This window comes from Lynx canadensis, chromosome A3, assembly GCF_007474595.2.
Source record: "Lynx canadensis isolate LIC74 chromosome A3, mLynCan4.pri.v2, whole genome shotgun sequence".
In the NCBI taxonomy this organism is placed as follows: Eukaryota; Metazoa; Chordata; class Mammalia; order Carnivora; family Felidae; genus Lynx; species Lynx canadensis.
The window spans coordinates 15,547,473-15,572,133 of NC_044305.1; the positions used below are offsets into that span (position 1 = coordinate 15,547,473).

Below are 24,661 nucleotides of genomic sequence, written 5' to 3' on the forward strand. Positions count from 1 at the left end.
AATAGCCTAATTTATAACTTTTAAATATTTAGTATGAGGGCCTCCATTGTACTCTTGCCCTGGGCCCCACAATTTTAGGGGCCCTTTCTTTGTGTCATTCTCTGAACCAAGAGTGAGAACCGCCCAGGGATGGCCCTTCTCTTCATAGTCCCATTTGCGGTACACATGGCTTACAAGGTACCTTTGTGCATATTAGAGAAAGGCACTCTCACCCCCACCCTGGGTGATCGAATAAAGAAATGGTGGGGCGCCTGGGTGGCTCAGTCGGTTAAGCGTCCAACTCTTGGTTTCAGCTCAGGTCATGATCTCATGGTTTGTGAGTTCAAGCCCCACATCAGGCTCTGCACTGACAGCACAGAGCCTGCCTGGAATTCTCCCTCTCCCTCTCTCTCTGTGCACCCCCCCCTTCCCCGCCACCCAAATAAATAAATAAACTTAAAAAAATAAAGGGAATGGTATGTCCTGTGGAAGGATGAATTAGAAAAAGGCCCCTCCTTCTCCAGTGCCAGCTGGGTGTCCTGCTTGGCAAGGGAAAATGGGCTGTATTTCTCTCCTAGGCCCAGCCTCAGTTGGGCATTTTTGTGCAGGTAGATGCTTGTCCAGTAGTCTGCAGGGCCCCACTAACCTGAACCAGAGAGGAGCCATGGGCAAGACCAGAGGGAAAGTGCTGACACTGTGGGATCCAAAAATAATCATTAAGTCATTTTACATTTTTTAAAAAGTTTATTTTTTTTTAAGCGAGAGAGAGCATGCACACAAGCAGGGGAGGGGCAGAGACATGGGGACAGAGGATCTGAAGCCCCTCATTTTTCATTTTTAATACTCATCCTCATCATGGGTTGCCTGGGTGGCTCAGTTGGTTGAGCATCTGACTTCGGCTCAGGTCATGATCTCTCACAGTTTGTGGGTTTGAGCCCACCTTGGGCTCTGTGCTGTCAGCTCAGAGCCTGGAGCCTGCTTCGGATTCTGTGTCTCTCTTTCTCTCTGCCTTACTCCCCACTTGCACTCTGTCTCTGTCTCTTCAAAAATAAATAAACATCAAAAAAATAATCACCCTCATCATGATGGTAAATGTTTATTTTTTTTTTCATACATGCCAGGTACTCTGAACACTTTACCTGAATTATCCTATTGAAACACCAGAATATGAAGGTGGCAAAATTGTCATACCCATTGTACTGATGAGGAAACTGAGGCTCAGAGAAGATAGGTTCTTCTTTGGCCCAAGGTCATTCAGTAGTAAAGTCAAACAGGCCTGCCTGGCATGTGAGTCTGTTAGCTTAACCACTGCTCTGCACTGCCCTTTGTGATTTTTGAAAGCATTCTTTATGCAGCCAACATATTTACTGATCCTTGCTCCAGTGTGCTGGGTACTTGAAGGTGGGACAGGGGCCTCCCTCAGCAGAGAAGGAGAGAGGAGCAGAGCAGATAACTGGGTGACCCCATTGAACAGGGGGTGTGAGAAGCTGTTTACCAGGCTGTGTAGTCAGGGAGGAGCTTCCTGTGGTTTCTTGATGTCTGGGGGTTGGGGAGGTAGGGTAGGGAAGGTAGGTGCCTCAGGAGGATGTGGGGCCAGAAAAGAAGTGAGTGGTTAAGAAAGGCTCTAGTGCCCTGGCCCTTCTTGGAGACTAGAGCTCTGTTGTCCTCTTCAGGCCTCCTGGGCCCTTGCCGAGGGGCGGGACTCACTGCCCACCCCCAGCCACCATCCTTTGCAAAGGTGGAAAAATCATTTGCTGTGGTTTTGGCTGGGATGATTTGGGACCTGGCCCTCTGAGCCCTCCCAGGCTGGCCCAGTCCCTTCATGGGGCTCCTGCTACACTGGGAGCGGTAGAGTCACCACTTGTCATTTTAATTTTTTAAAACAATATTGTGCGTTCACTAGTTACAAACACTTGTACAGTTACACTGGCTGACATTTCCGAGCACGTACCACATTCCAGCTGCTGTGCTAAGATTTTACATGCGTTACCTTGTACAGTCTTCAGTCCTGTTGCTATTCCCAGACTCCCCCCAAGGTCACAACCTAGCAAACAGCAAGGTCGGTTTCCTTGGGTCTAACATCCTCAGTCTGTGCTATGTGTCCCCATGGTGGAGATTTTGAGAAACATGCAGAGAAAGCACAAAAAAAGAAAATAAAGATGCCTCCGATTCTGTCATCCAAAAGCAGAACGTTTTAACCATTGGGGCTGTTTGTCTCCAGTTGTGTGCGCGTGTGCGTGTGTGTGTATGTGTGTGTGCAGGAATGTGTGTTTAAACCAAGGCAGGGTCATGCTGTGGTAGTGTTTTTGTAAACTGAAGCCACTGTTTAAAAATCACCTTAAAAGGACCTTCGCAGGCTGGTCTCCACAGGGACACTCTGATTTCTAGGATCAGGTCTAGAACCGTATGATTCGTCTGTAGACCACAGACTTGCCAAGGCCGGCCCAGGGACAGCACAAAGGCAGCTCACCCTAATAGCCACGGTTCGTTTCTGTTCCTGCTTTTCGCTCTTGTTCTTGTAAAAGATAAATAAATAAATAAATAAATTTAAAACTGACAGACTTACCCAGGATTTTATTCCGTGCCTGGCCCCGCATTTAAATGCGAGAAGCAGAAGGCTTGTGAGCTATAAATAGCCCAGGCCGTTTCTGAACAGTGGCAGGGAGAAATTGTAGGTTCTGTTTCCTCCCAACCTGGTGACCTGGATTACTTCCTTCCTGCCGCCGTTGCTTTCCTCCCCGCCTCCTCTGCCCATCCTTCATGGAGCAGCGCAAGGGCCTCTCGGCAAGAGTGCAGTGAGCACCCAGGCCAGGCCCCGGGTGCCCGGCACACGGACTTGAGTGAGCCACCAGCCCCATCACAGCCTGGGGTGGCTCAGATGCCACAAATACAAACCTTGTCATTGGCAAGCCCAAAGAGGGGTCCCTAGCTCTGGGAGTGGGGAAAGGTGTCCTGGAGGATGGGATGCTGGAGTTGGGAGGAGGTGGCCTGGGAGGAGGCGGGGCGGGGGGGGCGGGTCTCTGGGGCCACACAGGTGCTTGGCGCCGAGCAAGGTTTCGTTGTTATTATTAAGCGATTGCATGCTTCTTCAGGGCACATCCTAGCTTCCTTTGGTGGCTCCCATGGCTTCTAGCGTCCCAGGATCTTGGGTGAGGAGGGCACTCAGCATTTCGCTAGTCCAGTGATTCCCAACCTGCTGGGTACGTGTTTTCCATCTGACACCAGGATCTTGAGCTCCAACCCAGACTCAACTAAAACTTTCAGATAGGACCCAGAAATCTATTGCTTCAGAAGCTCCCCAGGTGATTCTGATGTTCAACCACATTTAGGATTTGCCATACTGATCTAGTCTCCATCTGGGGGCTGCCTTGGCCCCCTGTCCAGTCTCCCTTGGATGACAGTGAGGGAAGTCATAACCTCAGGGCAGTTCCTCCCATTGACTGGCAGCTCGACTGCAGAATGTCCTTCCTTTGTGCCGAGAGTCACCTTCACCATTAATCCTAATACAATGATGATGCTGAAAATCAAATTTGTACAGCCCTTTGTTGTCTGCAAAATACTTATTTAATTTTAGAGGCAAAACCTACATAGATTTTAAATTCAGAGAGACCTGCATTTAAACCTTCCCTCTTTTTTGTCCTACCCTACTGGATGTGTCCTTAAACAAATGAATCTCTCCATGTCTCAGTGTCCTCGTCTCTTAAATGGAGATGATAACAGTATCAGGTCATTGGAAGGATCGAGTAATGTGTGATATGGGCTCAGGACAGGAGTAAGGCACCTACTTCATCATCATCATAATAATCATTATTATCATTACTACTGTTATTACGTGAGACATTTACATTCAACATTTAGAGTGCTTGATACGTGCCCAGCCCTACTGTAGGTGATGTGGTACGTGGTGAAAAAGTTCTCACTAAACGGCAGTCACCATCAGTATGGTTAGTGTTACTGAACCTTACAAATAAGTTGCTGGAGCAGGTGGTAAAATCGCCCACCTTTTACTGGTAGGAAGATGAAGCTCAGAGGGTTGGAGGAGTTCCTCAGGTGATAAGAGACGGGAAAAGAATTTAATCTGTGTCTTCTGCTAATTCTTTTTTCTCCCACCATCAGCAGGCTTTTGCATCAGACCCTATGGGAAGGAAGGAGGGAGGAGAGGGACAATGTGCACAGGGTTAAGTGCCCCCCCCACACACACACACTTTAGCCCCCATGATTTCCCTGGTGCTGGGCAGTTTAGGGACAGCTGTGTAGTTTTTTATTTTCTTCCTCCGCAGTATTCCACTGGAAAAATCTAGTTACGGTGCCTTTGAGCATCTTGCAGGGATAAAGGAGTCCTTGGGGAGAACTGTAGGGCCTCGCTGCTCAGCCGGCTCTCCTGGGTTGGATTCGCAGCCTGATTGGGGCTCGGGTCTTCAGATTTGCTCTGGCAGCTTCCGGTGCGGCCGACACCTTGTCCACTGTCCGCAGTCCCCACTCTACCCTGAGTCACTACCCGGTGCCCACTGCATTGCTTCCCTGAGTCCAGGTCTGACTCATTTGTTGGGTCCAAGGCTGGCCCTGGCCGGCTGCGGAGTGTCCCCTACTTTCGGCCTCCTCGCTGTCCCGGCAAGGTGAGCAGGCATTTTAGGCACTGAGTTCTCTCTCCCAGGGGGCAGCCGTTCAGCCTGATCCGGATGAAAGGCCCTGTCTCCTGGGAAAGAAACCACAGACATCAACAAGAAATGAGAAACTCTGTAGTTAGAAGAGGGTCCCTGTAGTCAGACATACAGGTGTGTTTGTTGCTGGCAAGGTGGGTCCCATGCCAGTGACTTCTGTGTCTTTAATCCTATATTAGATGTGGATCTAAGCTTCCCTCCTGTGAGCCTTTCTCTGAGATCACTTGCTTTCTTGTACAACCTCAGCTGCCCTGTTCCTGCCTCCCCTTCCATCCACTTCACCGATCAGGCAAATCTCATTTCTAGGAACCTCTGACAGTGGAAAAATCCTGGGTAAGGAGTCAAGAGACCGAGTTCTAGACCAGTGCTGTCCAGTAGAAATGTCTGTGATGATGGAAATGTTCTATATCTGTACTACCCAAAATGGGAGCCACTAGCTACATGTGGCTGTTCAGCACTTGACATGTAGTTAGTACAACTGAGGAACCAAATTCTTAATTTCTAAAAGTTTTAATTAAGTGGTCACATGTAGGTAGCGATTACTAAGGCAACACAGCCCTAGACCCAGCTCTGTATGTGCTGAGCTGACACCTTGAGCAAGTTTCTTCCCCTCTCTGGGAATATGAGGGGGTGCAGTTAGAGACACCAGATGGAGACTATCTGGAGTAGAGACTGAGGTCTGGGGTCAGCTAGATCTGAGGTACATTCCAGCTCTGTCAAAAACCAGCTGTGTGGTCTTGGGCAAGTCACTTAACCTCTCTGTGCTTCAATTTCCTCATTTGTAAAGGGGGCATAATAACAATCATCTCACAGGGTTCACGTGAGACTTACATGGGATAAAACAAGTCTACAGGTGCTTCGCTCCTGGTAAGCTCTTGACAAATAGAAATAGTTTTAGCTGGGCTCCTATAAGAGGAACCCATGTTCTCCTGCTTCTTTGGACATCTCTGGCAATTCTGCTTTCGCTACAAATGTTTAAAATGCGCTTACTTTCAGGGCAGAGGTTTCTCACCTTGAACCTATTTTTTTATTTTTTTAAGTTTATCCATTTTGAGAGAGAGAAAGCATGAGTGGGGTAGGGGGGCAGAGAGAGAGAGAGAGAGACAAAATTCCAAGTGGGCTCCATGCTGACACAGTGCAGAGCCTGACACAGGGCTCAAACCCACGAAACTGTGAGATCACGACTGGAGCTGAAATCAAGAGTCGGACACTTAACTGACTGAGTCACCCAGGCGCCCCTCACCTTGAACCTCTTGAAATTATGTGTAGGTCGTGTCATTGTGCATCTGTACTTTTTTCTGGAGAAAACCAGGAGTTTTTAAAAAGAGAGGTAAACGGCTTTCAAAAGATATTCATAGGAGTCCAAGAAATGTAAGAACTCGGAGAGGGAAAGAAACTGTACTCATGGTACTTGTGCAAAAGGCTGGTATGTTCGGGAAGACAGAGGATTTTGGCCCCAGATTGCCAGTATTTTTGTCCCAACCCTGCCATTTCCAAGCTGCATAAATCTTGCTGAACTTTAGCTTACCCATCTGTAAAATGGGGATAAAATAGGGCCTCTTTCGTGTGTTGCTGTAGGAAGTAAGTGAACCTATGTTCGTTGTATAGCATAGCACCTGGTGGTCATTGCCTCGTGAATGCTGGCTGCTTCTATCATCATCATCATCATCATCATCATCATCATCATCACCCATTGTTTCCATCCACTGGATGCCAGGCTTGATGTAAGCAGTGTCTGTCTGCCAAAGTCTGTCCCTCCTCACCCACCACATTGTCTCAAACTTCATCTCATACCGCTCTCCCTTGCTCATTCTGCTCCAGCGGCTCTGGTCTCCTTGTTTTTGGGACAGGCCTGACATAAGTCCACCTCAGAGTGTGTGTGTTTGGAGCATTTTCTCTCCAGGTATCCATCTGACTTGTTCCTTTATCTTCTTTGGGTCTTAAACCAGGTATCATGATGAGGCCTCCTGGGCCAGCCACCTCCACTCATCACCTTCTAGCACCCTCTGTATCTTCACATATTTGGGTGGTTTAGTGTCTCCTTTCCTCTCCTAGATTGGAGCCTCAGGAGGGCTGTTGTTTTTCCTTATGTTGTTCCCTGCTCTGTCTAGCTCCAGTGCCTAGGACAGTCCCTGACATTTCGATGGGCTTAGAAAAGTACTTGGAGGGAGAATAAATGAATGATTCGATCTCATGCAGTCTGAGATAGGCTCCTGTAGGATCCTCAAACTCCAGAAAATATCTCCTATGTAATATTTTCAATCAACAAATATTCTCTGAATCCTCCTCTGTGCCAGAGTAGGTCTTAGGGTCCAGGGATAGAAAGATGAAGTTGAGGAGCTCACAGGTGTGGAGGTGACCACAAGGTAGTTCCCATCCTTGCAGTCACCTCAGTTGTAACCACAGAATTGTGCTACGACACCAGGCTCTGTCTTCCACCCTAGACCGGGAGGGCCTGGTGGACAGGGACCTCCATCACCTTGCTCCATGCTGTGTCTTCAGTGCTAGTATGAAGCCTGGCTCCTGTATGTGGACTGGATGCATGAATGAGCACATACAGGGTGTAGTGGAATAGGGACTGGCAGAGGGTCTGTGGTTGTACCAGGGCGGGGCAGAGCCTCCCTCACATGGAAGGCGAGGAGTGTTCTCCTGTCCCTTGCCAGCCTGCTTTGACTCTCACTTGGCCACCAATGCTGCGACTTGGGAACCATGGGAGGGCGGTGGCTTCTCCTCCCTTAGGAGGCTGGGTATCCCACCGCAGCCCTTCTATATTTCAGCTTCTGCCTGAGCCTGTCCTTGGAGTTAAAAATAGCCAAGGATAGGAGTGCAAGGACGTGCTGTCCTTCTCTGCCATGGAGAAGGGATTCTGCTACCATGTCTCAAAGGGGGCTGCAGGGGGGCAGATTTGAGAAGCTAGTGGCTTAAAGATTTATCCCTTCCTGCCCCCTTGAGGACAAGCACAGACTTCTCTTTCCCCAACCTGGGATTCCTCTAAATGGGCTATGAAATGTCACAGCTGGAGGGTCTCTAGGGGATAGGCTGATAGTGGCTAGAAGCCCATCGCCTCCAGTCCTGGGACCTTGGCAGACATCACCAATCAATTAAGGCCCCTCTTTCCTGGGACCATGGCAGGCATCACCAATCAATCATAGCACCCTTTTCTGCCAAGTCCAGACACAGTCTAAGAATTCTTAACACAGAGTATTTTAGGCAACAGTACCAGAGCTGGCAAAAAAGACAAAACAAATATATCATTGTAATCTAGTCCAGTCCCTTCATGGTGGGAAAACTGAGCTCAGAGAGGGGCAGAAATTTGTCTGATGTCATGCAGAAAATCTGTGGTAGAGCTAGGACCAGACCTAAGAGTCCTAATTCTGCTGGGGCTTTTTGTTTTGTTTTGTTTTCTGTTCCCTACTGCATCTTTTTTCTTTTCTTTTTTTTTTTTTTTTTAATGAGAACTAAAGTGTGTCTGTCCAAAAGAAAGTTTTTTCACTAGACTGCAAACCTCAAACCTCAAAATTTTATGCACATACTGTATATATGTGCTGACAGGTACTTTCTAAGGAAAGAGAGATAAATAGCTTTTGGTCAGCTTCTCAAGAGACTCTTTGCACAATCAGAAAAGGTGAAGAAATCCAAAAAGAGTGAGTGGAATGGGCTAAAGTGCTACTCAAAATGTGGGCCACAGATCAGCAGCACTGGCCTCTGGTGAGCCTCAGACATGCAGAATTCCAGGCCCCATGCAGAATTCATTCTGCATTTTAACCAGTTCCCTGGGTGATTCATTTGCAAATTAAAGTTTGAGAAGCTCAGGGCTGGAGTTCCGAAGCTCCACCTTTGGTTTTCCGAAGCATACCTGCTGAGTACCAGGCATCTTTGCAAGTCTGTAAGGCAGACCTGATCTCTGCCCTCATTTGAGGAATAGAAGGAACTGAGGTCCCTTGGCCAGATGGAGCCCAGCGGTGCTCAGCAGCTCTGCTAAGGCCAAATCAAGGGAGGCATTTGTTTAAGCTGAAGATAAAATATGGCGCTTCTATCCAAGGAGTATGAAACCCCAGCAGGCATTAAGCAGGTGTGGGGAGCAGGTTCTGGCCTGGAAAGCCTCGGTGGGCTCCTGGTTAGCTTCCGTCCTGCAGAGCATGCAGAGGGGGACTGGATGTTCAGCAGCCATGATATTTGGATGAGCTGAGCAAGAGCTTGAGACCAGGTTTACCAGCAGCCTCTGGCGCTGAGCAGCTCATCTAAGGTGAGTTTGCTCTGGGGAGGGCTGGTGCAGGTGATTCCAGCTGGTTCCAACTGGTCTTGGCTGATCCTGGTTAATTCTTCTGAGTCTGGTAGGCTCTGAAATAAGCTGACCATGTGTAGACTGAGGAAGGTGCCCGTGGGGGGCTGGAGGCATAAACAGAAAGCTTGCCCTGGTATGGCTGGGAGTAAGGGATTCCTCCCCTCTCCCCTATGTGTTCACTGCATTTCTTCATCCATGTGCCTTTGTGGGGATGATGGTTACATGTGTGCTTTGAAGATGGAATGTCTGGGGTCCAGAGTGCACAGCCTAGACCTCATCTGGCTTCTGCAACAGGCTTCACATGCTGGCCTCTTGCTCAGCTGGAGCCGTTTGCTGCCTCTGTTGAGGCCAGTCCTGACCTGAAGAAGCATAATTCACCACCATGCTGCTGGCTCCCTGTGGGGGGGGTCAGTATAGAATAGGGGTTAAGAACAGGGCCTGGAAAGGAATGGGTATATATACATATATAGAGGGAAAGATATAACTGCATGCCATACAATTCACTGCTTAAAGTGTACAGCTCAGTGGTTTTTAGCATATTCACAGTTACACAGTCATCACCAGAATCAACCAGAGAACATTTTCATCATCTCTCCCCCCCCCAAATCCAGTAGCCGTTAGTACTCGCTCTCCCATCTCTCCTCACCCCTCACCCCACTCCCTAGAAATAAATAATCTTTCTATCTCTATAGATCTGCCTATTCTGGACATTTCATATAAATAGTCATAGAAAATGTATTTTTCATGATGCTTCTTTCATTTTGCATATTTTCAGGGTTCATCTGTGTTGTAGCCTTTATCAGCTCTCCCCGTTCCTTGTTACAGCTGAATAATATTCCACTAAATGGGTGTAATAGATTTTGTCTAGCTATTCCTCAGTTGGTGGACATTTGGGTTGTTTCTACTTTTTGACTATTACGAATAATGCTGCTGTGAACATTTGTGTTTGACTCTTTGTGTAGTCTGGGCAGGTTGTTTGCATTCTGCCCCTCTATTAACTTGCTATGGGACACTGGGCAAAGTGCTTCAGTTCTCAGAGCCTTGGTATTCTGAGAGTTTCTGGGAAGTGGGGACACTGCCATCTATCTCAGAATCTTGTTGATCGTAGTGCCTATAATTTCCTGAGTGCCTTTATCTTCCCATGGCAGTTACTGTACATATGTTATGTCATTGAGGTCAGCCCCACTAGGGGCACGAGGGGATTTATTTCACAATGTGAATCTGAGCTAAAATAGGCTAACACACTGCCTTGTTATAACAAATCATTTGGTGGCTTTGCAATGTGTGTACAAGGGAGAGAGCTCCCCTATCTCCTCTATACCTTTGGCCTTTTTACATTGTTAGGGGATAAATATATCTATTCTTTTGTGTAATCTTTAAAATTTTTAAATATACATAGAGAAAAGTACAGTGGCTAGAAGAGATGTTTTGTGGTTTAATTATTTCTGTTTTTCCTCTGCCATGGAAATTAGCATGTCCCAGATAGGGCTTGCTCTTTCATCCTGGATTCCAGAAGAATTCATGGGTTAGAGCCACAGCTAACTAATAAGGGATGTTTAATATGAGCAAGCAGTAAACCTTTGTTCTATAAGCGACTGAGATTTGGACATCATTTGTTACTGCAGCATAATCCAGTGAGAGTTGATCAATATGACCACAAGAAGTGCGTTCTATTATTATTTCTATTTTATGAGGGTCTGAGTCTCAGAGAGGTTCAGCAACTTTCTTGAGTTTATTCAGAAAGTGGCAGAGAGATGCTGCAAGTCCTGGACCCAGTTATTCTGGCTCCCTAGCCTGTGTTCTTAAGAAGACAGAAGTATGTAGGCTGTGTTTGGTTAATGATGAGTAATCCAGTGTGGACGGAACACCTGGTATGGTCATGATGTAAGACTTGTAGTATAGGTTTGTGGCAGATTCTGGAAGCCTTGGATGGTATACGGATTATGAGGCTTCCTAGGGCCAGATGGGACCACAGACTCCACTCTTTTCCCACACCCCAGCTTTTTCCAGAGCTTGCTCACCTTGTCCTAGGGGCTTTTGAAAATGTCTTCCTGGGGAAAGGCAGCCACTTGTGGGGACTTATCTTCCTTCCAATGATTGCTGAAATACCTCTTCTCAAGAAAGTCTTCTCATGCTGGTAAGAATACAGTGAATGACTTTCCCCTGACCATCCATAGTAAGTGTAGGATCTCTTCCCCCAAATGCATTTACTGTGCACTCAGAGTTCTTTGTCCTCGGTTAAGATTTTGGTTCTGCGTTTTTGTCTTCTTCCTACATACTTGTCAATATGGCTTTCAGTTGTAAACTCCCAGAAGGTAGCACTTGCGTCTACAATAAAATCTTCCTATGATTTTGTTTGCAACCAAGTATAATTCAGTATTGAAATAGTTCTTCTTACAACCCAAGCACTACCTCTACTATTACTGCTGTATTAATTACTCCTCAGTTCCCATAGTACTATGTGTATATCTCTGTCCTTGAACTATTGTATGTTGTAATTATAACAGCTTGTGTTATAATTGCCCATTTACTTGTCTGTCTCCCGATAGACTGGGAGTTTCAACAGGGTCTGGATTTAATTCGTCTGTATTATGAGTCTCCTGCACAGGCCCTGGTACTGAATAGGCACTTAGTAAGAGTTTGTTGAATGAATGACAGTTACTTATCTGTTTTCTATCCCTTCCCCCTCTACCAACTGTAAGCTCCATAAGGACAGTGACTGTGTCTTCTAATCTCCAAAGTCACAAAAAGCATGGGATAGGAAATGAGCTCAGTCAATGCATATTTCATTGGACAAATGAGAATAATATTTTCTTCCAGAGGCATAACTCTTTAGAGATACAAAGCACATTTGTATGCTTTATCCAATTAATTCTCTCAAAATCTTTAGACCCTCCCTATCTGGTGTTCTCAAATCCTTATCATGTACCCTTTGCCTCCCTCACTCCCACCAGTTTCAGCTCTGTGTCTTTATGATCTGTCCCTCTTCTCCCTTCAAATCTTGGAAAGAGTTCTGAGGAAGTCACACACAACGTAAAGTGAGGCTTCCTACTGCCAGAGGGGACCACAGCCTCTACCTTTTTGCCCACAACTCAGCTTCTTCCACAGCTTGCTCACCTTGTCATAAGAGCCATTGGGAATGGCTTCCTGGGGAAAGGCAGCCACTTGTGGGGACTGTAAATTGTCCCCCTAGTGTAAAGCAGCCTAAAGGGAAAATTACATTCTGGTCTGCACTAGACCAAGATCATTCTCCTACTTAACAGCTTTGCCATCTTGGGCAGATTCATTAACCTCCATGGGTCAACTCTGGTTGTGAGGATTAGATGAAGTAGGTTGAATGCCTGTTGTAGGCTCTGGGAGCTCTGTAAGTGGGAGTTCCTGTCTTTACGTGGAAGGGTGGAATTTGAGGCATCAGTAAGCCCTTGGAGGGAAGGGTGGAATTTGAGGCATCACTTAAGCCCTTGGAAAGGAATCGTGACTTAAAAACAAACATGGGTTGGGGTTGCTTTGTTGTTCTGGGATCTCCCCTCCCTGCGTGCTGCCACCCTGGCCCAGGCAAGCCAAGGACTCAGCACCTGGGTCAGCACCACGGACAGTTCCCAACACTTTGGGCTGCTCGTTCCTGTTCTGCATTAGGTTTTCAACTTCAAGTCACAACTTCATTTTTGTACCACCAAGACAGATATAACATGTCAGAATTTTACTGACTTGCCATCAGTTGTCATTCACATCTTAATTTCAGAGATGTTGAAAATGTGTGTCTTAGAATCAATGAAATAATGACAATATATGAAAGATGGTATTAGTGAGCTATTGGCCAATGACTCTTGAAGAGGTTAATTATAATAGCCAGCATTTGTTGAATGCTTACTGAGTTCCAGGCCTTTTTCACCCCTCCGTCTTCTGTATTGGGTGCTGTCTGCCCTTTATACATTGACTTAACAACTATTACATTGGGGAATATAAATGTGAGCCAGATAGACGGTTAATCAACAGTTTTCCCACCATCCTTCTTCCCAAAATATTTTAGTTCTGAGCCTCATCTCTTCAGAACATTGCTTCTTGCTGAAGGATAATCTCTGTTAATATTTCCAGTCCACATCATGCTTAATCCATTTAAAAAGCATTTTAAATGCATATCCTTAATGACCCAGTAATTTCCCTCCTAGGTTTGTGCCCCCCTCCCCAAAAGTGCACAAATAAATGGTTGCAAAAAGACACGTATGAGAATGTCTTTGGCAGAGCTTTTTGTAATATCCCCAAACTGGAAACTACCCAAATATTCATCAGCAATAGAATTTTTATATATTCACACAGTATAAGACAATAAAGCTATGAGAATGAACTGCACTGAAACAATGTGAATGAAACTCTCAAACATAATGTTGAAATAAAGAAGTTGACACTAGAGAATATATACGAGACAATTCTGTGTATACAGCAGTACAAAAGAGGGATGCCTCAGTGGCTTAGTTGGTTAAGTGTCTGACTCTTGATTTCAGCTCAGGTCATGATTTCACAGTTCGTGGGATTGAGTCCTGTGTCAGGCTCTGTGCTGACAGGCATGGAGTCTGGTTTGGATTCTGTCTCTCCCCCTCTCTCTGCCTCTTCTCTGCTCATGTGCACGCTCTCTCGCTCTCTCTCTCTCTCTCTCACTCTCAAAAAAAAAGTACAAAAGATGCAAAACCAACCTGTGGTATTAGAAGTCAGGATGATGCTACTCTTGGAGAAGTAACCATTACTCATGAGGGGCTTCTGGGGCATTGGTAATGTTCTGCTTCTTGATCTGGGTGCTGGCTCCCTGTGTGAGTGTACTTTGTAATATTCATCAAGTTGTACACTTACAATTGTACATCATATAATTGTACACTTTTCTGTATATATATTATACTTTAACAAACAGTTGTTTTTAAAAGCATCTTTCTCCAGAAGAGAAGGGAATGGTAAGAATTTTATATGCAGGATGATTGGCAAGACATTTGGGGGTAGTTGGTCACATGGGATGTTTGGAATTACCTGAATTATTCAGTGTGAATGGAATGGAGAGCACATTGGAGAAACAGGAAAAAATAGGCTGGAAATGTAGATTGGGACTAGATCTGAAAGGCAATGTGTGTTAAGCCCTTTAGAATTTATTCTGCAAGCATTGAGGTACCATTGGAGGTATGTATGTATGTATGTATTTTAGAGAGAGAGCACAAGTAGGGAAGAGGGGCAGAGAGAGAGAGAGAGAGAGAGAGAGAGAGAGAGAGAGAATCTTAAGCAGGCTCCATGCTCAGCACAGAGCCCAATGTGGGGCTCAATCCCAGGACCCTGGGATCATGACCTGAGCCAGAATCAAGAGTCAGATGCTCAACCAACTGAACCACCCAGATACCCCATTGGAGGTTTTAATCAAAGATATGACATATTCAGGATTAAGTTTTAGAAAGTTCATGCAGACCACAGAGTGGAGAACTGGCAGAAGAGAATGTTCTGGTGCTGAGACACCAGTTAGAGTAGAGACTGACCACCTGACCAAGCATTTCAGGTACCTGGGGAAACTACAGATTCACAGACCCCACCCTAGGCCTACAGAACCAGAATTCTCAGGAGAGGGGACAGAGGAACCTGTGTTTTAACTGAGTTCCCAATGTATTCCAAACTGTCGAACCACCACTGACCTCCAGGCAAGTGTTTGGGAGCCTCTAAGTTAGTTAACTACTGCAGTAGTCCAGGCAAGAGAAGGTTAGGGGGTGAGCTAAGGCTATGACTCTGGTAATGTAGAGTAAGACTGAATTTGAATTCCCAAAAGGAGACATGGAGACACAGTTTACCTAATTAACAAATACTTATATGTCATTTACTAAATAGCACTCCCTATGTGCCAGACCCCGTTCTGAGTATTTTTTTTTTTACCAAATATTAACTTATTTAATCCACATAAACATATTTTGAGGTGCATACCATTATTTTCTCTATTTCTTTGAATAGAAGGAAACCAAGATACAGAGAAGTTAAGTAACTTGCCCAGGATCACATTACCAATAAAGTGACCAGGGCCAGCTCTACAACTCAGGCCATGGTTTTAACCACTAGGCTTTGCTGCTTCCTGAACATGCTCCAGAAATAGTGGCAAATGGCTGTTCACTGTGAAAAGGGGCTGAGAGGTTGGCAGTTAAGAAACCTGAATTCTAATTTCAACATAGTCATTGACTCATGTCCCTCTGTAGACTTCAGTTGCCCCTCTACACAGGAAGACGTTAGTCTGGATGACCCAGAAGTTCCCTCCAAATGGAATCTTCTCTGATTTCAATGGAAGGCAGATTTTTACAGCTGCAGAGAGAAGAGGGGGAGGTAAAGAGCCCTCAGTCAGGGTTTGTGCTTCCTTGACCTGGTTTTGGAGACACAGCCAGAGGCAATATCAGGGCTAAGGAGGTCTGAGTGCCTGCATGCCACCTCAGCCTTGATTTTCAGATGAGTTTTAAGACGTGGGCAAGAAAGACATGTGAGGCTGAAGTCACTTAGGAATAGCTAAGCCAGGGAGAGGTTGACCATGGAGGAAGAAGAGGCAGCACCCTCCAGGGTATTTGTCTCAGAGGAACAAAAGAGCAGTAGCTGTGGGCAGGGGAAGCAGTGGGCTCAGGGGCCATGGTATAGCTCTGATCCTAGTTTAAAATAACAGACTGACCCAGAGCTCTTGTGTCTAGGGAATTTCACAGACTATGATATGGACCCATAGTGGGCCATTCACAGAGACAAGATTACACTCTGGTCAGTGACATGATTAGGGGTTTTGCAACCTGGGGACCTGGATTAAGTCATATAACCTTTCTCAGCTTTGGGTTCCTCATCTGGAAGACAAAGCTGTAAAGATCCATCTTTGGTAAAATGTCAAAGTGGAGAATAGTTGTATTCTCTGTTTCCTCTTCCTCCCGCCACCACAGTGCTGAAATCTCTAGCGGTTGAGAATATAAGATTGTTTTTCACACATACCTGGGTTTAAAGCCTAGCTCTGTCTTGTCTGGTATAACCTTGGACAAGTTCCTGATCTGTTCTGAGCTTGGTTCCTTTTTGTAAAATTAGGATAACAATTCTTGACTGTCAGAGTTATGGTAAATTATCTATCTAGTGCCTGGCACAGGGTTAAGTGCTATAAATAATGGTATCTACACTAATAATTTATCATGATGATAAATCATTATGATAAATAAATCATTTTTATTATCCTGTTCCTTATGAATGCTTGATTTTGGGAAAAGGTACATTAAGCACATATGAGTGAAACTTACTTGTTTGCTTTATTGGAGAATTTGCATTTTTCTTGGGGATGCATCCTAAAAATAAAGCCAATTCAATTAAACACTATTAGTGGGGATAGGCAATGTTGGGTGCTGTCCTAGGTGCTGAAGGGTAGTAAGTGACGAATGAGCTTACACTGTACATGCAGATATCAGCTAGATTGAGTGAGGACTGTGTTTCCAGGTTCAGTGGAGTAGGTACACCAGTAGTGAAGATGAAGTTCTCCTAGGACTCAGGGAGTCTGATCAGGGAAATCTTTGTGGAAGATATGGCATTTGAATCCTGTGGTAAAGCTTAGTGAATTTAGTTGAGTGGTTCATGAGAAACATGGTTATTGGCATTAGAAAGACCTGGCTTTGAATTCCAGCTCTGCCATTAGTAGGTGTGTGTGTCCTTGGGAAAGTTCCTTAATTTTCTGGATTCTCATTTTCTTCTCCTGTAAAATGGGGCAGTAACTTTTTCACTCATAGTTTATTGTGACCTTTAGATGATGCCCACTTAAAACATGTGGCATAACGTCAGACATAATGGTAATAATAATAATAATAATAATAATAATAATCTTTATCAAGTGATTGCAGTATGCCATCGCCCACCTAGGACATCCCAAGGATTAAATGTTTGTATCATTACATTACCTAATTGTTATATTTACTCTTTGCAACAGCCCTAAGAGTTTGGTGAGTGCTGAATAACTCTATAGGTATTATTTAAAGCTTAGCTCTAGAGAATGGTTAGAATTTTAATAGGGCAGGTGAGCAAGGGAGGAAAGTAAAGGAGAGAAAACCAAGATGAGGACGTTACTGAGGATGTACCTAAAGTAATGAGGCGCCCAGCTGGGCTGGGGTGGGAAGATTGTGAGGGAGACCAGTAGCAGATGGGCTGGGAATCTGATAATGGAGTCTTGAATGCCTGGTTGCAAAGGTTGAACCTAATTTGGCAGGCAACGGGGAGCCATTCTCAGGTTTTAAATAGGATCATGGCATGATTGAAGCTGTGATTTATTTATAAATTTAGGTTTTGCCTTCATTTACATTATAGAATTAATACATTTAACTATAAAAAATTCAAGAGACATAGACACATACAAAAGAGAAATAAAACTTTCCCAATGTGCTGGTTGGAGTGTGAATTGGTACAACTATTTTGGCAAATCATTTGGCAGCTGAAAAAAATTCTTGCCCTATGACCCAATAGCTCTGTTCCTAGGTATATGTCCGAGATGCATGTGTGAATCTTCCCTAAAGGCCAAGTGCCGAAATAATCATAGCAGCATTATTTCTAATAGCCCTATGCTGGAAAAAAATACTAAACAGTACAGTGGATGAATAGATTGTGGTATATTCATACAGTGGAATACTATATAGCAGTGATAATAAGCTGTCTACAACTACACACAACATGAGTGGGCCTTACACAGTCAACATAACACCGAGCAGAAGAAGCCGGTCCACCCCACCCAAAAAAAAAAACGGCCTTCTCTATTTATAAAGTTCAAAAAACAGGCAAAACTAATATCTGGTGTTAGAGATCAGGATAGTGGCTACCCTTGTGGAGTGAGAGAGACCAGAAGACATCACAGTGGGCTTTGGGGGGTCCCTGCAGTGCTCTGTTTCTTTATCTGGGTGCTGATTATACAAGTATGTTTGCTTTGTGGAAGTTCATCAAACTGTACACTTTGGGTTTGTGCACTTTTCTGTATAGATCTTACAGTACTTAGATTTAAAAGTTCCAGAAACACATCTTTCAAACCCCTCCTCTAACAGTTATTCCCCATTAACAGTTTGGTTCATATCCTCCCAGATTTCCTCCCAAATATATATGAGCTATCTATAGCTTTACAAAAATGGTATTATGATTTACATAGTGTCCTGCAACATACTTTGTTAACAGTATGTTGAGGCAGTTTTTCTGTGTCACTGTATGTGTAGATCTAGATGATGTTTTTAAGATTTTATTTTTAAGCCATCTCTACACCCAACGAGGGGCTCAAATTCACAATCCTGAGATCAAGAATCACATGCTCTGCCAACTGAGCCAGCCAGTCACCCCTAGATGATTCTTTCTAACTATTTCACAGTATTTTATTGTGCAGATATATCATATAATAAACCGGTCCCCTGTTCGTGGACGGTTAATTCCAGCATTTCGTTGGTGTAAATAATACATGGGGAACCTCTTCATGCATATCTTTATGTACTTTTGTGACTTTTTGTGTAGAATAAATGAGTGGGAGTGGAGTATCTTTGTCTGAAGTGGTAATTTAAGATAGTTAATCTGTTAATGGCTTGTTGGGTGGGTGAGTTGGAAGCAGGGAGACCAGTTAGGGGGCTGTTGACGTAGTATAGACTTGAGATAATCACAGTGGTTGGCTGTGAAAATGGACAAGAAAGGGAAGAGATAAGAGGTATTACAGAGAAAGAGCTTATAAGACCTGCCATTTGATGAGAGAGGAGGAAAAGTCAGAGAGGTCCTGAGGCGGTTCTGGGTCTGGGTGGCTGAGTTGATTGGGGGAGGTGGGACCAGGGATGGGTTTAGTTTTGGCCAGGTTGCGTTCAAGGATCCTGCTCAACATCCAGGTAGCGATGCTCGGAATACAGTTGGAAATATTGCTGTGAACAGAGTTAAAGGCTACAGGTTGAGGGTGGGATTCATTTGCATAGGATAGTGCTGAGGTTGTGGGAGGGGATTGAAATTGACAGGGGGCAGAGTTAGAGAGAGAGAGAGAGAACCCAAGGACTGAATGGTGAGGGCCTCACATATAGGGATGGAAGCAGTAGTCAGAGAGACTGGAGGAGATTCATAAAATTTACTATCAAGGAAGCCAAAGAAGAGATCTGAAGTGGCTGTTGTTCAAAGGATGAAGTAATCAGTAGCCTACGTTAGTCTCCCTCCCACTGGCCCCCCCAATGGGTGCTGTCATTACATCTTGTACTTGGTCTTCAAAGCATTTAACACACTTGTGATTAATCAATGTGATCATCTGTTCAGTGTCCAACACCCCCTCTGAACTCTGAGCTCTGTGGAGGCAGGGACCATGCCACTCCCATCACACTCCCTCCTGTCTCCAGCATCAGGCATGGTGTTTGGCACACAGTGGTGTTGGTACCCCAAGCTGTTGCTGCCTCCTGGCAGGGCTCCAGCTGTTCACACTCCACGCCACTACCCCTGCTCTGCACAGGTTGAGAGAAGAGGGACTTAGGACCCTGTGGGAGAAAATTCAAGCTGCTCAGTTCAAGTTTTGGGTGCAGCAAGTGTGAGTGGGTAGCCAGAAGTGGGTCATCCAAATTCCCATTTATTTGTACATTACAGTAGCCAGCCACAGTTGGTGCCCAAAGCTTACAGCACTCAAACTCCAGGCCTCTCCAATGGGTCGTTTGTGATGACCGTGGACAAGGTAGCCTGTCATTTGCCCCCCTTAACCATCCCTTTGGAAAGCATGCCCTTCTCCATGCCTGCATTCATTATGCAGCAGCTGAAGGAAATGGTCTTTCCACTGTGATGCTGGACCCCACCAGTGCAAAGACTTCTGAACTTTGACTTGCTTAGGCTGCTAGTCAAGGCAGGTGTCTTAGGTCAGATTTCCCCAAAAAGGACCGTGAGATAAGATTCGTGTGCAAGTGATGGAAATGCCCCCACAGGAGACCTGGAAGCAGGAAGCATGCAGGGATGTGGAGTCAGGCAGAGCCCACAGAGGGCAGCTTCAACCCCTCCCACAGTGTTCCTCTGGAGCCTGTTATGCCTCAGAGTTGTTCTGACCTGAAGCAAAGGACCGGAGTGAGGGTTCATTCACCTGTTCCATTTGGTCTTTGATTAAGGGGATCACAGGTCATAAACCCCCAGGCACGTCTGCCTCTGTCTGTGTGTGGGAAACATGGGCTCAGTAGCCCAAAGGAAGACCGAGCAAAACACAAAAGTTGGCAGGTGGTGGCTTTCAGAAGCCAGTGTAGAGGGGCCTCACAGAGGTGGGATGAAGGGAGATCTGTGAGATGTGGGTGGTGCTTCAACATCGTCTGCTACCACGGCTCAAGCCAGGCTCTGTTTCTGGGACCCAGTGGACCCGAAACAGAGGCTGAAGTTCCTGTCTTGCACCGGTGTGTGCTTTATCAGTGGAGACCAGCACTTAGAAGCACGTTTCGCATCTTCATGAAGGCTTCCCACTGAGCACAAAGGCAGTCAGTAAATGTTGAGTGAGTGGAAGTGCCATATTTCAGGAGCTGGGGGCTGAGGTAAGGCCCTTGTACTTAGTCATGAGCAGTCACTGGAGACTGGTTTAGTAAGCTGTGTGAATGGAGTGGAAGCCACACTGCAAGAGATGACAGTGTGTGGTTGTCTGTGTTCTCTGAAGGAGTTTGTTGGTTGAAGGGGGTGGTGGAAGAAGTGAAGCCTCGAGCAGACTTGCAGGAGGAATGGAAAGAGCCAGAAGATGTAGAGGTGGCAGAATCAAGGCCCAGAGAGGACAAATGGTAAGAGGAGGAGTTCTTGGAGAGGGTGGGAGGAGGTGGGATGAGGAGAACAGGTGGTTGATCAGCCTTGGCCAGGAGAAGGGTTACCCCTTCCTCCCAGAGAGGAGGGGAGGGGTGAGGGGCATGTTGAAAGGTCTAAGGATGGTGAAATTTGGAAGTGAGAAAGAGCAAGTCAAAGAGACACATTCTTTCAGCAAAGTGGGAGAAAGGTCATTTGTTGGGGTGATGGGGTTATGGGGTGGGAAGTGTGAAAGCATTGGCACAGTCCCTTTGGGGACCTTGACTGAGTCACCAAGAGATGGCCATCTAACCCATGAGGTTAGATGGACATTGTTGGTGTGGTTGGGTACCTGACTGGGGACTCCCATGGTGGAGATGGTGGCAGGTTGGAGGAAAATGCAAGATAGTTGGCATGAGCATATTTGGGGAGTGTTAGGAGGTCTTTCTCTGCAGTCACGTGGCCGTTTTTGTTTTGTACCTACTGTGTGCCAGGCTCTGTGGTAGATGTTCAACTGCTCCACAGGGTTCAACTGCTACCTGACTCACCCAAGGTCTAGCAACTAGTGTGTGCAGAACGGAATTCTATGCCTGCTCCATCTGATTGCAAAACCAGCCTCACCGAGGCTCATACAGGGTACTGGATGTGAAATGCTTTGGTGCTACAGAATGCCACAGCACGTGAAGCACGCCTTTCCAAACTTCCTCCTTAGCCCCTGTGGGGACTGAGTTGTTGTGTCATGCTTTGGTTCTTCCTCTTCCAGGAGAGATGTGTCAGACCCTGGTGGGTGGGGGAACGAACCAGTGTGGTGCTCTAGAACAGGGCTCAGTGGGGAGGTGGAAAGCCCAGGCAGGTGTCTGTAGCCTGCCTGCAGGGTTCCGGGTTGTGGGTTTGCATCCCCAGTGTGAGGGAGTGGGGTTTGTCCCTGGACGTAAGTCTGCACTGTGTGTATGTGCGGTGGGGGACATCTCTCTGTGCTTGTGAGTGTGCATGTGTGTGTTTCTGAATCTTACTCTATCTTAGCACCTGCTATGCACAGAAACACAGAAATGGTTGGGTGGGATGCAGATACAGCTTAGGGAAAGAACCAATTGTGGAATGAAGGGAAGCACAGAGACAGGGACACATGTGTTCAGAAACACCCAGGTGATACACACCCAGAAATGCACAGCGTCAGTTTCTCTGTGTGCTTTTGTGAGTGGGTTGCCATATACTTCTTATGGATGTACATCTGTGTGACTGGCACATACCCATTTAGTCTCAGAAACACAGAATGGTAGGTATATGGAGACTCATGGAAACACACAAATACAAACACTCAGACATACATTAACACACTGTCTTTGCACGTATATTCTTGTATTTGTGTTACTGTGTGTTGAGTGTGTGGACATCTGTGCGCCTGAATAATGCAGATACATGTGGGAGACAAACGTGGGCACACACTGAGAAACACACAGTGTGTGTGTGTGTGTGTGTGTGTGTGTATCTTTTAAAGTCAAGGAGGAAAGGAGAAGGGATGCCAGGAGGCAGCCACCAGGAGGCGTCCTGGCCTTGCTCTGTCTCCTGGCATGCAGACCCGAGTCCCCCTACCTCTTGCCAAGCAGAATGATGGGATTTGGGTGGCACTGCTTCACTGCAGTGGGTTGGTCAGCAGGCGCTGAGAAAGCCCCTGAGGTGTACGAACTCATCCCAGACTTTGTAGAGACATGGGGAAGATCCCCCTAAAGATCTGTCCCCACCTCCAGCAAACCCACAGTGCCTACAGGGAGGCAGGAGTTGTAAAGCTTACCCTGATCACCAGGCTGTGGAGCATGGAACAAAGAGACTCTCCTGGGGTCAATTCCTGGCACTGTTGTTCCCCATCCCCCCCCCCCATCCACCTTTCTAAGTCTTGATGGGTGTGGGCAAGTGGCTTAACCTCTGTGTCTAGTGTCCTTGATGCTAACATGAGAGAGCAGACCCATCTCCTCACGGGTGGGTGAGGAGGAAGACCACTCTCAAGGCACACATTTGTTCATCCAGCAGTTATGGAGCACCTACTGTGGCTGGATCCTCTTCTCAACCCCAGGGCTTTGACAGTCAACAAAGCAAAGCAAAGTACCGTGTCCTGATGGAGTTCACCCTCTGCGGAAAGGAAGCTGGTCAATAAATCAGCAATGTACAACATATCTGGGGTGGTGTTAGAAAGAAAGCCAAAGCAGGATGATAGGACAGAGAGGGGCAGGGGGTGTGAGGGGCCAGGAAATAGTCAAGGAAGGTCTTGGATAAGGTGATTGATTGCAGAGTGGAAGCAAAGGAGTGAGCTACTGGCAGAGGAGGAGATGTTTGAGGGGAGGGAGTAGCAAGGGCAGAGGGCCATTTGTCATAATAAGCCTGTTCTCCCATTTTACAGTTGAGGAAATTGATGCACAGGGCGGATGAGTGATTTGCCCAGACTCTCACAGCCAGTGAGAAAGAGATCCAGGTTTGAAGCTGGACAGTCTGGTTTCAGAGCCAGTGGTCTAAATCAGTGTCCTCAATCAGGGGAGACTTGCCCCACGCCCAGGGGACATTTGGCAGTGTCTGGAGACATTTTTGGTTGCCACAACTGGACTGGAGGGTGCTACTAGCATCTAGTAGGTAGAGGCCAGGGATACTGATAGACCTTCTACAATGCACAGGAAGCCCCTGACAACACCACTGTATGCCATCTAAATTGCCAGTTGTACTGAGGTGCAAAACCTGGTCCAAATCCATGCAAAGCACTCAACAGAGTATGGCATGTAGTAGGTGCTCAATAAATAGGAGCTGAAGGGGCACCTGGGTGGTCAAGTGTCCTACTCTTGGTTATGGCTCAGGTCATGATCTCATGGTTCATGAAATTGAGCTGCGTGTCAGGCTCCATGCTAACAACTCGGAGCCTCCTTGGGATTCTCTCTCTACCCTCTTTCTCTCTGCCCTTCCCCTTGCAAAATAAATAAACTCTAAAAAAACAGTAGCTGAAGAGGAAGAGGAGAAATGATTTGTAGAAAGTTGCAGGGGAGAGATGGATTCAAGGAAGAAAAAGTACCTGTGAATGAATCCGTTAGTTAACGGGACTCATGTGACACTGCATGTTGGGTGGGTATGAAGGGCATGGCTGCCCCAGGAAGGGGGGTACAGGTGGGGCAGGTGGTAGGAATTTGATGGTCTGGGGGTGGGGGCCGACACCAGCCACTGTAACACTAACCAGATGACTTGTCTCTCTGTCCCCTTCCCATCCTGTGTCTCTTTCCCCATCTCTCTTGGCCTCTCTGCCCAGAAGGGGACAGCCGGAGGCTGAAGGGGGCCATCCAGAGGAGCACGGAGACCGGCCTGGCAGTGGAGATGCCCAGCCGGACACTGCGCCAGGCCAGCCACGAGTCCATCGAGGACAGCATGAATAGCTACGGCTCCGAGGGCAAGTGAGTGTGGGGCCGGCCTGCTGCCAGCCCTCCTGGCTCTCGAGAGCCCTGTGGCGTGGGGCGGGCAGGGCTGAGCGACCCCATCCGGGAGCCCTGGGTCAGCCTCAGGCTGGTCGGGGCATTGTCTCAGCACTCCTGGTAGTCCAGAAGGGGGGTGATAAACAAGGAGCCCCAGTGGTGGAGCAGCGTGGAGCAGATTCCGGGGCCCAACTGCCCACTGGCTGTGTGATCCTGGGCAAGTCCCCTCTCTGCACCTCAGTTTCCTCATCTGTAAAATGGGGTGCTCGTACCAGCCTCAGAGGGGTGTTGTGAGGATTCAGCGGGTTAATATTTACAGAGAGCACAGGACGGTGTCAGCACACGAGTGCCACATGTGAGTGCTGGGAAATAAGGGGGTGGAGAGGGGTCTTATTATGAGTGTTACTATGTCATCTTCACTTTCTTAGTTTCTTAAATCACAAGTGGTTTTTAAAAATACATATTACTTCTTGTTAAGGAGTTTCACAAACATCGAGTCATAGAACATTGGGTATGACTCCCTCCTTGCCAGCACCTCTCTCCCCTGA

At 46.5% G+C, this 24,661-nt stretch overlaps 1 protein-coding gene across 1 annotated transcript in view; it reads left to right on the forward strand.

Moving 5' to 3' along the window:
• The window catches only part of RIMS4 (regulating synaptic membrane exocytosis 4), a 63,120-nt gene that overhangs the window by 16,444 nt on the left and 22,015 nt on the right, over positions 1-24,661 (forward strand). Inside the window, exon 3 of the mRNA XM_032592737.1 lies at positions 23,954-24,095. Coding sequence (XP_032448628.1) covers positions 23,954-24,095 — 142 coding nt within the window. The remainder of the gene's footprint in view (positions 1-23,953; positions 24,096-24,661) is intronic.